General features: G+C 43.4%; 1 protein-coding gene across 1 annotated transcript in view; it reads left to right on the top strand.

Moving 5' to 3' along the window:
- Window positions 1-14,849, top strand: part of fhdc1 (FH2 domain containing 1) — a 62,495-nt gene that overhangs the window by 13,703 nt on the left and 33,943 nt on the right. The window contains exon 2 of the mRNA XM_042312092.1: window positions 13,706-14,625. Coding sequence (XP_042168026.1) covers window positions 14,089-14,625 — 537 coding nt within the window. The 5' untranslated portion in view covers window positions 13,706-14,088. The remainder of the gene's footprint in view (window positions 1-13,705; window positions 14,626-14,849) is intronic.

Below are 14,849 nucleotides of genomic sequence, written 5' to 3' on the forward strand. Positions count from 1 at the left end.
AAATTGTGTCATGGGTTTAGCCGCGTCTGATAGGCTAATTGACATAATTTGACTCAATTGGAGGTGTACCTGTGGATGTATTTCAAGGCCTACCTTCAAACTCAGTGCCTCTTTGCTTGACATCATGGGAAAATCAAAAGAAATTAGCCAAGACCTCAGAAAAAAATTGTTGTCCTCCAGAAGTCTGGTTCATCCTTGGGAGCAATTTCCAAACAACTTAAGGTACCAAGTTCATCTGTACAAACAATAGTAAGCAAGTATTAACACCATGGGACCACGCAGTCGTCATGCCGCTCAGGAAGGAGACTCATTCTGTCTCCTAGAGATGAACGTACTTTGGAGCGAAAAGGGCAAATCAATCCCAGAACAACAGCAAAGAACCTTGTGAAGATGCTGGAGGAAACAGGTACAAAAGTATCTATATCCACAGTAAAACGAGTCCTATATCGACATAACCTGAGAGGCCGCTCAGCAAGGAAGAAGCCACTGCTCCAGAACCGCAATTAAAAAGCCAGACTACAGTTTGCAACTGCACATGGGGACACAGACTGTACTTTTTGGAGAAGTGTCCTCTGGTCTGATGAAACAAAAATAGAACTGTTTGGCCATAATGACCATCGTTATGTTTGGAGGAAAAAGGGGGAGGCTTGCAAGCCAAATAACACCATCCCAACCGTGAAGCATGGGGGTGTCAGCATCATGTTGTGGGGGTGCTTTGCTGCAGGAGGGACTGGTGCACTTCACAAACTAGATGGCATCATGAGGACGGAAAATTATGTAGATATATTGAAGCAACATCTCAAGACATCAGTCAGGAAGTTAAAGCTTGGTCGCAAATGGGTCTTCCAAATGGACAATGACCACCAGCATACTTCCGAAGTTGTGGCAAAATGGCTTAAGGACAACGAAGTCAAGGTATTGGAGTGGCCATTACAATGCCCTGACCTCAATCCTATTGAACATTTGTGGGCAGAACTGAAAAGCGTGTGCGAGCAAGGAGGCCTACAAACCTGACTCAGTTACACCAGCTCTGTCAGGAGGAATGGGCCAAAATTCACCCAACTTTTTGTGGGAAGCTTGTGGAAGGCTATCTGAAACGTTTGACCCAAGTTAAACAATTTAAAGGCAATGCTACCAAATACTAATTGAGTATATGTAAACTTCTAACCCACTGGGAATGTGATTAAAGAAATAAAAGCTGAAATAAATCATTCTCTCAACTATTAATCTGACATTTGACATTCTTAAAATAAAGTGGTGTTCCTAACTGACCTAAAACAGGGAATGTTTACTAGGATTAAATGTCAGGTATTGTGAAAAACTGAGTTTAAATGTATTTGGCTGAGGTGTATGTAAACTTCCAACTTCAACTGTATATATCTTACTAATGTTTTCAGTAAGATTGTGTAGGATTGTTCAGTAAGATTGTTTACTTTTTATTGATGAATCTGTCTGTCTGTCTGTTTGACTTCTGTATGACACCATCACACCAACTCATTTGGATAATTCCACGGTGTGACAAATATGCGGCCATCCGTGTCATCCGTACCCCCAATGTCTTTTACTCAATTACAAAACAACTGGAGGGAGGAAGAAATAATTGGAGCCGCAGAGAAAATGTAATAGAGATGTGAATTAAGTGTACAGTGGCAAGACGAAGTATGTTGAACCCTTTGGAATCGGATTTCACCATAAATTGGTCATACAATTAGATCTGATCTTCATCTAAGTCACAACAACAGACAAACACAGTCTGCTTAAACTAATAACATACACATTATTGTATTTTTCTTGTCTATATTGAATACATCATATAGACATTCACAGTGTAGTTTGGGAAAAGTATGTGAACCTCATCCCAATTTTAAAGTATGGTGAAGGAAGCATCATGGTTTGGAGCTGCTTTGCTGCCTCAGGGTCTGGACAGCTTGCTATCATCGATTGAAAAATGAATTCCCAAGTTTATCAATAGATTTTGCAGGAGAATGTAGGCTATCTGTCCGCCAATTGAAGCTCAACAGAAGTTGGGTGATGCAACAGGACAACGACCCAAAACACAGAAGTAAATCAACAACAGAATGGCTTCAACAGAAGACATTATGCCTTATGGAGTGGCCCAGTCAGAGTCCTGACCTCACCCCGATTGAGATGCTATGGCATGACCTCAAGAGAGCGGTTCACACCAGACATCCCAAGAATATTGCTGAACTGATACAGTTTTGTAAAGGGGAATGGTCCAAAATTCCTCCTGACCGTTGTGCAGGTCTGATCCGCAACTACAGAACCGCAACTGATCCGCAACTACAGTTTGGTTGAGGTTATTACTGCCAAAGTACGGTTAACCAGTTATTAAATCCAAGGGTTCACATACTTTTCCCACCCTGCACTGTGAATGTTTACACGGTGTGTTCAATAAAGACATGAAAACATATAATTGTTTGTGTGTTATTAGTTTAAGCAAGACTATGTTTGTCTATTGTTGTGACAGATGAAGATCAGATCGAATTTTATGACCAATTTAGGCAGAATTCCAGGTAATTCCAAAGGATTCACATACTTTTTCTTGCCACTGTAATTACTGTAACCTTCACCCGGCCCTTCTCGCACCGGGAACAGGTTTATGATGCGGAGAAAATGAATAGAAGTGTATTAATAGCAATGTTTTGAAAAAAATGTAGTCTGTAGGCCACTGTTGAGTCAGAGCAGGGAGGCAGAGGGGGACAGTTTGGAGGAAGAATGATGATCATTTTGGTGATCCCAGATAGACTCTTAAAAACCAAGGAGATTTGATTGTCATTTGTTATGACTGCTTTCCAAACCATAAAATTGTGATTACAACATAATGTTTGGTCTGGATAAATGTTTTGTCTGAATATTGTGAGGTGAACCTCTATATTATTCACAAATAATGTATTTGATTTGTATAACTACTTCACTCATTGCAAAGTTCACCATGGCCTTATCACCCGTGTCCATTATTTCAGTGTCCATAATTACTAGTAGACCAACAACAAACTGATAATCTGCTGAAAGCTCATTAACAGCCGGGAGATTTGTAATGAGCTATTGAGTTCTGTTACACCCTTACACCCAGTATAATGACCTGTCCCATACACAGCTTTGGTTGTTTGTTTGTATCCTTGATCCTGCAGAATATGCTTAATCAGCCAGCTTTGTCTCATACGTAACATAATAACCGTAAATCCGGGATACTCAAATTACTAGGATATGTTACGTTCGGTATGGTTACATAAGATAGAAGGTTACTTTAGGCAAAAATAGAAGTAGGGTGGCTGGTCGGGTGTATGACACAAACGTCTAGCAACTCTAAGGTTGCGTGTTTGAATCTCATCATGGACAACTTTAGTGTTTTTGCTAATTATCAACTTTTTTATTTTACCTTTATTTAACCAGGCAAGTCAGTTAAGAACAAATTCTTATTTTCAATGACGGCCTAGGAACAGTGGATTAACTGCCTGTTCAGGGGCAGAACGACAGATTTGTACCTTGTCAGCTCAGAGGTTTGAACTTGCAACCTTCTGGTTACTAGTCCAACGCTCTAACCACTAGGCTACCCTGCCGCAACTATTACTACATTTTAGCTACTTTGCAATAATGTAGCATGTTAGCTAATCCTTCCCCTAACGTTAACCCTTTAACCTAACTCCTAGCCCTAACCTTAACCCTAACCTTAACTGCTAACCATAGCCCCTAGCCCCTAGCATAGCTAACGTTAACCACCGAGCTAACGTTAGAGTTAGCTTACTAGACAAAATTGTCATTTGTAACATATCATACGTTTTGCAAATTTCGTAACATGTGCGAATTTCAATTCGTAACATATCATACGAAATCGATGATAGACATCCACAAATTGATACATACCATATGAAACGTAACATATAATTCTAATTGGAGTGTCCCAGATTTACATTTACTATATTATGTCTACCCCTGAGTCCAGCTTGAACCAGCAGCAGATCCTATCGTCTGATAATGTACTGGCTGCATTTGATTATTTGGGATGCTATGAAATAGAGGTCAAGCAGTAGTTCTCCCTTATCTTAAAATTTAGACGCTAGTATCCTTCATTGGATATCTTTTATTGGCCCCAAGTTATCACAGCCATTCCAATAGCGAGGGACTTAATCGTGCCATAAAACGATGTGGCGTTTGAACACCTCAGTCAAGAGATGAGATAGTGGGAGGGAAAGTATGTGTGTGTTTAGGGAGAGGGCTTTCACTTTATAAGGAGCTCATTTGACAGATGGTAGGGACGCATTAGATAAAATGTTTGCTCAGCAAGAGTCTAAATGGTGAGTTATTTGTCTCTAGGGATGATGTTCAAAGCTGGGAGCATTTAACCCAGGGAAAGGATTTGGTTAGATGTGTACAGTTCTTTCATGTTTTAACATTAGTAGAAAGTCTAAAGACAGTAGGGAATCAACTTCCCCTCCTTCAAGGTCCATTAACATGTCAAGTTTGCATGTTTGATTCCCAGTGCATCTAGGCCTATCTGTGTGTAGCATAATCCAACTGAATTTCTATAATTATTTATTTGTTTTAATTTGTTTGATTCACAATAGAAGAGTTATGATAGAAGATGCCCCATGAAATACGCAGTGACTTCTTATGAAGTATCTTGGTAGAAATGGCTCAAACTTTCAGAGGAAGAGGTCCTTTGAGAATCATGAATTCATAATATATTTGCATAGGAGCAAGTACATGTTGCATTTGCTGTGTTGAATATTGCATCGGCTCAGAAGCTTATGTAAGCTGGCTGTCTGGTTGTATCCCAAATGGCACCATATTCCCTGTATAGTGCACTACTTTTGACCAGGGTCTATAGTTCTCTGGTTAAAAGCTCTGGTCAAAAGTGGTGCACTATAGAGAATAGGGACTCCAACTTGGATTTTTTTTTGTCGTTCATTCTGGAAGAGAGATTCATTTTCATAAGGGACATGTACATTTTCAGTTACTAGAGCTACTTACACTGGCCTATAATGTTCAATCAGAAAATACAGGCTCTATCCGAGCACTAATCTCAATCTTAATCTCAATCTTTCAAAGTATTTGATTAATCCCTTTTCTTTCTTGAATCCGATCAGGATTTGTCTTATAAAAGCCCCCGTTGTTCACATTGTTGCCTAACATCCACCATGAATGGTAGATGTATTAATCTGTTGTTTGTGCTAGTTGTTGTCAATATTCATAACAGTAGTAGATGGATGAGGTTTTCGTCTACACTCAAAACATTTCAATCCTCGACTCGTCAGGTACAGTGACACATTTTGCTCTGAATAACACATATTGCACGACAGGAGTTGCGGTAGATTCAGTGATGTAGGAAAGTGGATAGACCAGAGTAGACAAGTCCACGAGCAGAGAAGACTGAAAGCAGTATTGTGATCCCCCTAGGGCACATTATTGCTGCAATCTGTCATCTCCTGCCTTATCTGAATGACAGTCAGTTGTACAACTGAAATGTGTGTTTCACATTTAACCCACTAAATCAGAGAGGTGTGGGGGGCTGCCATAATTGATATCCACGTCTTCAGGGCCTGGGGAACAGTGGGTTAACTGCCTTGCTCAGGGGCAGAACGACAGCTTTTTGTCAGCTCTGGGATTCAAACCTGCAACCTTTAGTTTACTGGCCCAACATTCTAACCACTAGGCTACCTGCCGCCCTATGTGCCTCTGCTGCTTTTGCCAGTGACTGTTGTACAGTGTGTACTGGAAGCATTTGTCCCTGTTTGCCACACACACCCATAAGGCGTCATTTCATATCCTTTTCATTAAAAGAGATTGTTTGGCTGAGAGGCTCTTTTGTCTGGGTATCTGGGTAACTGTGTTTATGTATGTCTGTGTAAATGCCTGCGTGTGTTTAATCTCACACAGTTGACATATCCACCTGCTCGCCCCATCGTTTGCTCTGCCTCACTCACACTCCGTCTCCCCTTACTGTTTCAATGTGCGTGTGTGTGCGTGCTTGAGTGTGTCACTCACCTCCCCATCTGATGTGTCAGAGAAGGGGGAAGTGAGGAAGCCGGTATGCTGTACTACACTGAACAAAGCCTAAGCTGCCTTATTTTCCTAGCAAGTTTGGTTTGAAAGAGAATATAAATATACAGTGTAGATATGATTAGACAGCCCAGGCAGAGGACTGTTTCTATGACATAGTGTGCTGATTTTACTATAGTATCTTGAAAAGGAGCCTGGACAGAAAACACTGATCCCGGTATGACACATTCATTCCATGATGGTGAACAGTGAAAAGAGACAGATGTGGACAAGATTCAATGTCACAAGGTCAACAAGCAGTCCTACTGAGGTAAACACAAGTAAAACAGGGCTAAGAGATATGACGAAGACACGAAAGAATGCCATAGGCAATTTGACTACCTTACACACGTAGACAAGTCCAGATCAATAACTTTTTGAGGGATCTAAAACAGAGAAGTTCAAAATCACGGGAGCCATACCCCCACTGAGCTCTCCGCAAAGCTGCTCTCCTCTAAATAAGCGTTTCTGCTGCGATGATGGCGGATGCAGGATTGGCTTAATCCCAGAGAGGCGGACCCTCTCTGCCCCGACTGTGCGAGTGAAAAGCCCCGGCGCTGCGGTGGTTAACGAGCACTCAGACTGTGTGTGTGTCTGTGTGTGTGTGTCTGTGACTGTGTGTTTGTGCTGGGGTTAACAAGCATTCAAACAGCCACAGGAAGTGACCTCTCTCGGGGACGCCGGATTACAACTCTCCCTCTGATCTGGAGGAGGATTTGTCTCCTCAGCCCCCAATATTGGAGTAGTGAATGCGAAGTGGGTGGTGGGCTAGGGGGAAAGTAATATGCCACATGGTCTAGGTAAAGAATGTCACCCGAGAGTTGGAGAACCACACACACAGACACACATCCAATATCAGGTCTCTGCCACCCCCCTTTCCCCCTATTGTGTAGAATCTGGCCACACTATCCTCAGGGCTTAAAAGCCAGCTTCAACAATCCACACTACCTCTCCTTTAAAGATAAACTTTAAAGAAGCCTTTGTGCGTCCATCTTAACCCTTTCTCTCTGTGGCGGGGGGGGCACATCATGCCCAGTAGTTAATGAGGCTGGGTGGGGTATCCCTGTCACTGATAAAGACGGATGGGGGTGTGGGATGTGGGAACGCTGCAGGCCTGACAACAGGTGGACTACCACAATGAGATCCTCAACAGTTTGTCTGGGCTCACTCACTCTCAGTACAGCAGGTGGATGGATGTATTGTAGCTAGACACTCATTCCAACTCTGTCTGTTGCCTTCAGGGAATTTTACTGTCGTTGTCATTGACAGTTAGCGTTATTTGAACATCTGTGGGAATGCTCTGACTTTAAAATTATATACACTGACTGTACAAAAAATTAAGTACAACTTCCTAATGTTGATTTGCACCCCCCACCCCCTCCCTTTTGCCCTCAAACAGCCTCAAAGGATTCTACAAGGTGTCGAAAGCGTTTCACAGGTATGCTGGCCCATGTTGACTCCAATGCTTATCGCAGTTGTGTTAAGTTGACTGGATGTCCTTTGGTTGGTTGACCATTTTTGATACACACGGGAAACTGTTGAGCGTGAAAAACCCAGAGTTGCAGTTCTTGACACAAACCGGTGCACCTGGCACATACTACCATACCCCGTTCAAAGGCACTTAAATCTTTTGTCTTTACTATTCACCCCTGAATGGTACACATACACAATCCATGTCTCAATTGTCTCAAGGCTTAAAAATCCTTCTTTAACCTGTTTCTTCCCCTTCATATACACTGATTGAAGTGGATTTAACAAGTGAGCGATCATAGCTATCATCTGTATTCACCTGGTCAGTATATGTCATGAAAAGAGCAGGTGTCCTTAATGTTTTCAAATCCAATTTTATTTGTCACATGCGCCGAACACAACAGTGCAATGCTTACAGTGAAATGCTTACTTACAAGCCCTTAACCAACAATGCAGTGAAGAAAAATAAGTTAAAAAATTCAAATAAAAGTAACAAATTATTCAACAGCAGCAGTAAAATAACAACAGCGAGGCTATTTACAGGGGGTATCGATACAGAATCAATGTGCTGGGGCACCGGTTAGTCGAGGTAATTGAGGTAAAATGTACGTGTAGGTGGAGTTAAAGGGACTATGCAGAGATAATAAACAGACAGTAGCAGCAGCGTAAAAGATGGGTCTGGGTCACCCTTTGATTAACTGTTCAGGAGTCTTATGGCTTGGGGGTAGACGCTGTTAAGAAGCCTTTTGGACCAAGACTTAGCGCTCTGGTAACGCTTGACATGTGGTAGCAGAGAGAACAGTCTATGACTTGGGTGGCTGGAGTCTTTGAACATTTTTAGGGCCTTCCTCTGACACCTGGTATGGAGGTCCTGGATGGCAGGTAGCTTGGATGCTCTCGATGGTGCAGCTGTAGAACTTTTTGAGGATCTGAGGATCCATGCCATATCTTTTTAGTCTCCTAAGGGGGAATAGGCTTTGTCGTGCGCTCTTCACAACTGTCTTGGTTGGTTGGACAATGATAGTTTGTTTGTGATGGTGTTGGAGTCGTGCCTGGCCATGCAGTCATGAGTGAACAGGGAGTACAGGAGAGTACTGAGCACGCACCCCTGAGGGGCCCCTGTGTTGACGATCAGCGTGGCGGATGTGTTGTTACATACCCTTACCACCTGGGAGCGGCCCGTCAGGAAGACCAGGTTCCAGTTGCAAAGGGAGGTGTTTAGTCCCAGGGTCCTTAGCTTCGTGATGAGCATTGAGGGCACTATGGTGTTGAACGCTGAGCTGTAGTCAATGAATAGCATTCTCACATAGGTGTTCCTTTTGTCCAGGTCTGAAAGGGCAGTGTGGAGTGCAATAGAGATTGCATCATCTGTGGATCTGTTGGGGCGATATGCAAATTAGGGTGGGCCTAGGGTTTCTGGGATAATGGTGTTGATGTGAGCCATGACCAGCCTTTCAAAGCACTTCATGGCTACAGACGTGAGTGCTACGGGTCGGTAGTCATTTAGTTAGGTTACCTTAGTGTTCTTGAGCACAGGGACTATGGTGGTCTGCTTGAAACATGTTGGTATTACAGACTCAGTCATGGACAGGTTGAAAATGTCAGTGAAGACACTTGCCAGTTAGTCAGCGCATGCTCGGAGTACACGTCCTGGTAATCCGTCTGGCCCTGCGGCCTTGTGAATGTTGACCTGTTCAAAGGTCTTACATCAGCTACGGATAGCGTGATCACACAGTCGTCCAAAACTCTAGAGCTCATCCCGTTTATTCTCCAGTGATTGTATGTTCGCCAATAGAACGGAGGGTAGAAGCGATTTGTCCACTCTCCGTCGTAGTCTCATCCGGTATCTCACACGCCGGCCTCTACAGCGCCGTCCCCTCCTTCTTCGAATGTTCGTGATCTGGGCCTGATCAATATATCAATATATCAATATATATTTCACTTCTGACTCGTTGAAGTAGAAGTCCTTGTCCAAATCGAGGTTAGTGATAGCTGTTTTGATGCCCTGAAGCTCTTATCGGCCATAGCAAACGATTACGAAAACATTATGTACAAAAAAAGCTAAAAATAAATTGTACAAAATAGCACAATTGGTCAGGAACCCGTAAAACTGCCTCCATTCCCTCTAGCCCTATCCCCTCCATCGTGTGTGTGTGCGTGTGCGCGTGCTCGTGCGTGCGTGCACACCATGCGACTCCGGAGCAGCTGACTTCATAGCAAATACATTATGACAACAACCAGATTAGAGGTCGACCGATTATGATTTTTCAACGCCGATACCGATACCGGTAAAATAAGAATAAATGTAATTGTAATAATGACAATTACAACAATACTGAATTAACACTTATTTTAACTTAATATAATACATCAATAAAATCAATTTAGCCTCAAGTAGATAATGAAACATGTTCAATTTGGTTTAAATAATGCAAAAACAAAGTGTTGGAGAATAACGTAAAAGTATGGTATGTGCTATGTAAGAAAGCTAACGTTTCAGTTCCTTGCTCAGAACATGAGAACATATGGTGGTTCCTTTTAACATGAGTCTTCAATATTCCCAGGTAAGAAGTTTTAGGTTGTAGTTATTATAGGACTATTTCCCTCTCTACCATTTGTATTTCATTAACCTTTGACTATTGGATGTTCTTATAGACACTTTAGTATTGCCAGTGTAACAGTATAGCTTCCGTCCCTCTCCTCGCTCCGTGGGCTCGATCCAGCAGCACAACGACAACAGCCACCACATCGAAGCAGTGTTACCCATGCAGAGCAAGGGAAACAACCACCCCAAGGCTCAGAGCGAGTGGCGTTTGAAACGCTATTAGCGCGCGCTAACTAGCCAGCCATTTCACTTCGGTTACACCAGCCTCATCTCGGGAGTTGATAGGTTTGAAGTCATAAACAGCGCAATGCTTGACGCACAACAAAGAGCTGCTGGCAAAACGCACAAAAGTGCTGTTTGAATGAATGTTTACGCGCCTGCTTCTGCCTACCACCGCTCAGTCAGATACTTAGATACTTGTACTTCCGTGCTTCTACACCTGCATTGCTTGCTGTTTGGGGTTTTAGGCTGGGTTTCTGTACAGCACTTTGAGATATCAGCTGATGTACGAAGGGCTATATAAATAAATTTGATTTGATTTGATTTGTATGCTTGTATGCTCAGTCAGATTATATGCAACACAGGACACGCTAGATAATATCTAGTAATATCATTGACCATGTGTAGTTAACTAGTGATTATGATTGATTGTTTTTTATAAGATATGTTTAATGCTAGCTAGCAACTTACCTTGGCTTACTGCATTTGCGTAACAGGCAGTCTCCTTGTGGAGTGCAACGAGAGAGAGGTAGGTCGTTATTGCGTTGGACTAGTTAACTGTAAGGTTGCAAGATTGAGTCCCCCGAGCTGACAAGGTGAAAATCTGTCTTTCTGCCCCTGAACAAGGCAGTTAACCCACCGTTCCTAGGCCATCATTGAAAATAAGAATGTGTTCTTAACTGACTTGCCTAGTTAAATAAAGATTAAATAAAGGTGTTCAAAAAAAAAACATTTATTCGGCAAATTGGCGCCCAAAAACACCGATTTCCGATTGTTATGAAAAACTTGAAATCGACCCTAATTAATCGGCCATTCCGATTAATCGGTCGACCTCTAAACCAGATAGGCGAGTGAGCCAGAGAAGGCGGCTATAGCAGCTTTAACCCCCTCCCTCCCACGGCCTGTTTTCCCAATTGCATCTCCTAGCATAGCCTAATCTAGCCTACCTAATCACCACATATCTAGCAGCATCCTTTTAGAAGATGATTCACCATGGGGTCAAGTGCTCCTCACAGGTTCCATGAATAAGGCATGAGCGACGGGCGAGGACAGGACAGCTGAAGTTGCACTACGAGCAGGCAACACGAGGCCGGCCGTGACGTCAGCCATATGAATTAGTAAAAGATCCCTGGGATCCGGTGGACAGGGTGCTAACTGATGTAGTGCTGTTGACATGACACGGAAAGATCCAGAAAACAGCAGGCCTTTGGTTAAAATAGACTAAATTGTTAGCATAAAAGTCTTAAATCCCTGACCCAGGGTCAATTTGATTTTGTTTTGTCTCAAATGTTTAATGATAGGGTTGGAGTAGGAAAGGCTGATTTTAAGTCAGTGCTTAGGGGCATACTGGAGCACTGATGTTTCCTGACTGATGTTTCCACTGTACCATTATTATGCCTCATATCCAGTTCCTTGTTTTGTCAGGTCAGCTATCCCTTTCCTTGTTTGGAAATGAATGGCTATCACATGACCAAGGCCATGTCAGCTTAGGTTGTGAGTGATGTGTTGTTCTGAAAGAGAGTTAGTCACCATCACAGAACTATGGGGGTTGATTTGAAAAGGGAGGAAGACCCTATTTGCCTCGCTTATGGTCGTGGTCTTTTATCAAACAGACAAAGGGATTAGGATGAGAGAAATGTGATCGAGTCTTCTGTCTTCCTATCCGTTTTCCGGAGGCTACTCCTTTCATTCTTATTATTCGACAAAACCTGAAAGTACTGTACAACAGAAGGTATTGTTAAAGCAGAACTTAAAGAGATGGCTCACTCAAATTACAAAATTATATATTGGTTTCCTTACCCTGTAAGCAGAAAAGATAGCAATCCATGCTTTGGTTTACTTTACCTTGCCACTTTCTCCAAACTTAAAAAAAATCTCCCCGATATTAACATGCTTTGCATTGTATGCATGTACAAATCATCCTGAATTGAAATTGACTGTGTAGCTCAATAAAGTCACTTTAAGATGATTTTGGCATGTAACACAAAACAACATTTAAGCAATCAGGCTTTGCATGAAAAATCAATCACATTTATTAATAAAGCCCTTTTCACATCAGCTGATGTCACAAAGTGCTGTACAGAAACCCAGCCTAAAACCCCAAACAGCAAGCAATGCAGGTGTAGAAGCAAGGTGGCTAGGAAAAACTCCCTATGAAGGCCAGAACCTAGGAAGAAACCTAGAGAGGAACCAGGCTCTGAGGGGTGGCCAGTCCTCTTCTGGCTGTGCCGGGTGGAGATTATAACAGAACATGGACAAGATGTTCAAATGTTCATAGATGACCAGCAGGGTCAAATAATAATAATCACAGTGCTTGTCGAGGGTGCAACAGGTCAGCACCTCGGCAGTAATTGTCAGTTGGCTCTCGGACTGGTTCAAATGCTTCCTTACAAGAATAATTTATCATATTCAGGTGAAACTAAGGTCCTTTATTTATTTAACTAGGCAAGTCAATTAAGAACAAATTCTTACTTACAATGATGGCCTACAACAGCAAAGCTGGGCCAATTGTGCACCGCCCTATAATACTCCTAATCATGGCCGTATGTGATGCAGCCTGGATTCAAACCAGAGACTGGAGTGACACCTCTTGCACTGAGACACAGTGCATCAGACCGCTGCGCCACTCGTTTAAGGTGGTTCGTTTTGGTTTGAGGTACTTTTCCTCAAAGTTGACCTTTATGTTTTGTGCCGCTCCTGTGGCAACAGCTGTCTTTGTGACATCAGGTGCTTTGCATATTGAAATGTGGGTTGTTGTGCGAACGTCGATGGAGTATTACTCCTTTTATGCAAAGGTCTAAGATGATGTCACTCATGTAGTAGATTGGTCAGTCCACTCCCAGTCATAAAGGGAGGTCAGTAGAACAACCTATCATCCAATCTATGATATTTAACTCCTACATGAGAAAACTTCCACAGAGAAGTGGACTGGGAACTTCAGTACAAATGAAAATTAATACAATTCAATGGTTTAATACTCTAAAACTATATTCAAATCCACAAAGGGAAAGTGTAAAGAAATGGCATGTTCGCTAACCTGTGGAAAACTAAATACGCCCCTGGCAAATCCATGTTGTGCTTTGGATACCTTCCAGTAACCCTGGGCGTAAGTATGTGTAGACTAGTGTCACCGGACATTTTACACCCAGCAGGTTGACTTCAAGGACTTCAAAAGAGTAATGGAGTCTGTCATATTCCTATTGTGGTTTCCCCTCGACCGGGGTGGTTCCCCCTTCTCTCTTTTGATGTGTCGCACCCCTCAATTTCCCCTAATTTAGATTATCCTGGGGACAACATGCATGACTGCCCCCAAATAATCCTCTCTTGTGTTGTTTTTGTACATCCCTATAGGTCCATGGTGGTTCCCCCAACGACGACCTCCACAGAACGCTCCAGAACCCTAACAAGGCCCAGTTTGAAGTGATGGTATACCGGCAGCAAGATGGAGACAGACGGAATTAGAGAGCATGTTAACCTCGCCGTGACTAGACAGAACGTCTATTGTGCTCGAGCTATTTTGACATTTAACCCTTGACCCGTGATTTTATTAGTTTTTAAAACCACAGACAGTTTATGATTTCTTCGACCTACCTGAATAACTTGAGTTTAAGTTGCGTGAAAGGTTGTTAGTTGATTGGACTACTTCAAACTCTCGAGAGTGAAATTGAGGGCAGAGAGAATCTGACGTAGTGGCCTCTCAGAATTAGGACCCACCCCAATGGTGCGCTAGTGTGATGCATGTTATGAGCAGCCCGTCGCTGGCTAATGAGACAGAGAGCTGCAGCAGTGAGTGCAGCAGCGCCGCCACCACCACCAGCACCACCAGCACCACCTCCGACCTCTCCCCAATGTCGGGCCACACCCCCCATCTTCTAATCTCCCCTCTCCCTTCCCCAACGAACCCCCTGCACCCTACAACACTACCCCACCACTACGCCCCACCGTCACCACCACCCCTGCCCCCAAACGCCCCTCCTCCCCCTCCCCCTCCCCCACCATCAACCTCCCTCTCCAGCCATGGTGTGCGGAAGAAGCGGAGGGTGCGGAGCTTTTTCTGGAAGCCCATCCCGGAGGAGAAGGTGCGGGGCCAGCCCAACATCTGGACCATGGCGGTGCGCTGCCAGCAGCAGTACCAGATCGACGTGCGCTCCGTGGAGGAGCTGTTCGGCCAGCAGGAGGAGGCGCAGGGCCGGGAGGGTGTGCCCGCCACTGGTGGATGCTCCTCAGCCCGCATCACCCGGTCCCGGTCCTTTAAGGAGAACAAGGACGAGGTGAGTATGACTGGGTAGATTGTGAATGGTGGATGGGGATATATCCTGACCTGTTTATGTGTTACTGGTGGAATTACAGGACATAAGAGTGCTGGTAGGTCCACTTCACTAGAAAAATATGTTAGCAGTATAATGTGCTTAACAATGAGTTTTGGGTTTGCGCTAACATGACTAAGATTGACTGGTTGGTATGGCAGTTTGCTCTGTAGTAAAAACAATATAAC

Source organism: Oncorhynchus tshawytscha, linkage group LG34 (assembly GCF_018296145.1).
Source record: "Oncorhynchus tshawytscha isolate Ot180627B linkage group LG34, Otsh_v2.0, whole genome shotgun sequence".
NCBI classification, from domain to species: Eukaryota; Metazoa; Chordata; class Actinopteri; order Salmoniformes; family Salmonidae; genus Oncorhynchus; species Oncorhynchus tshawytscha.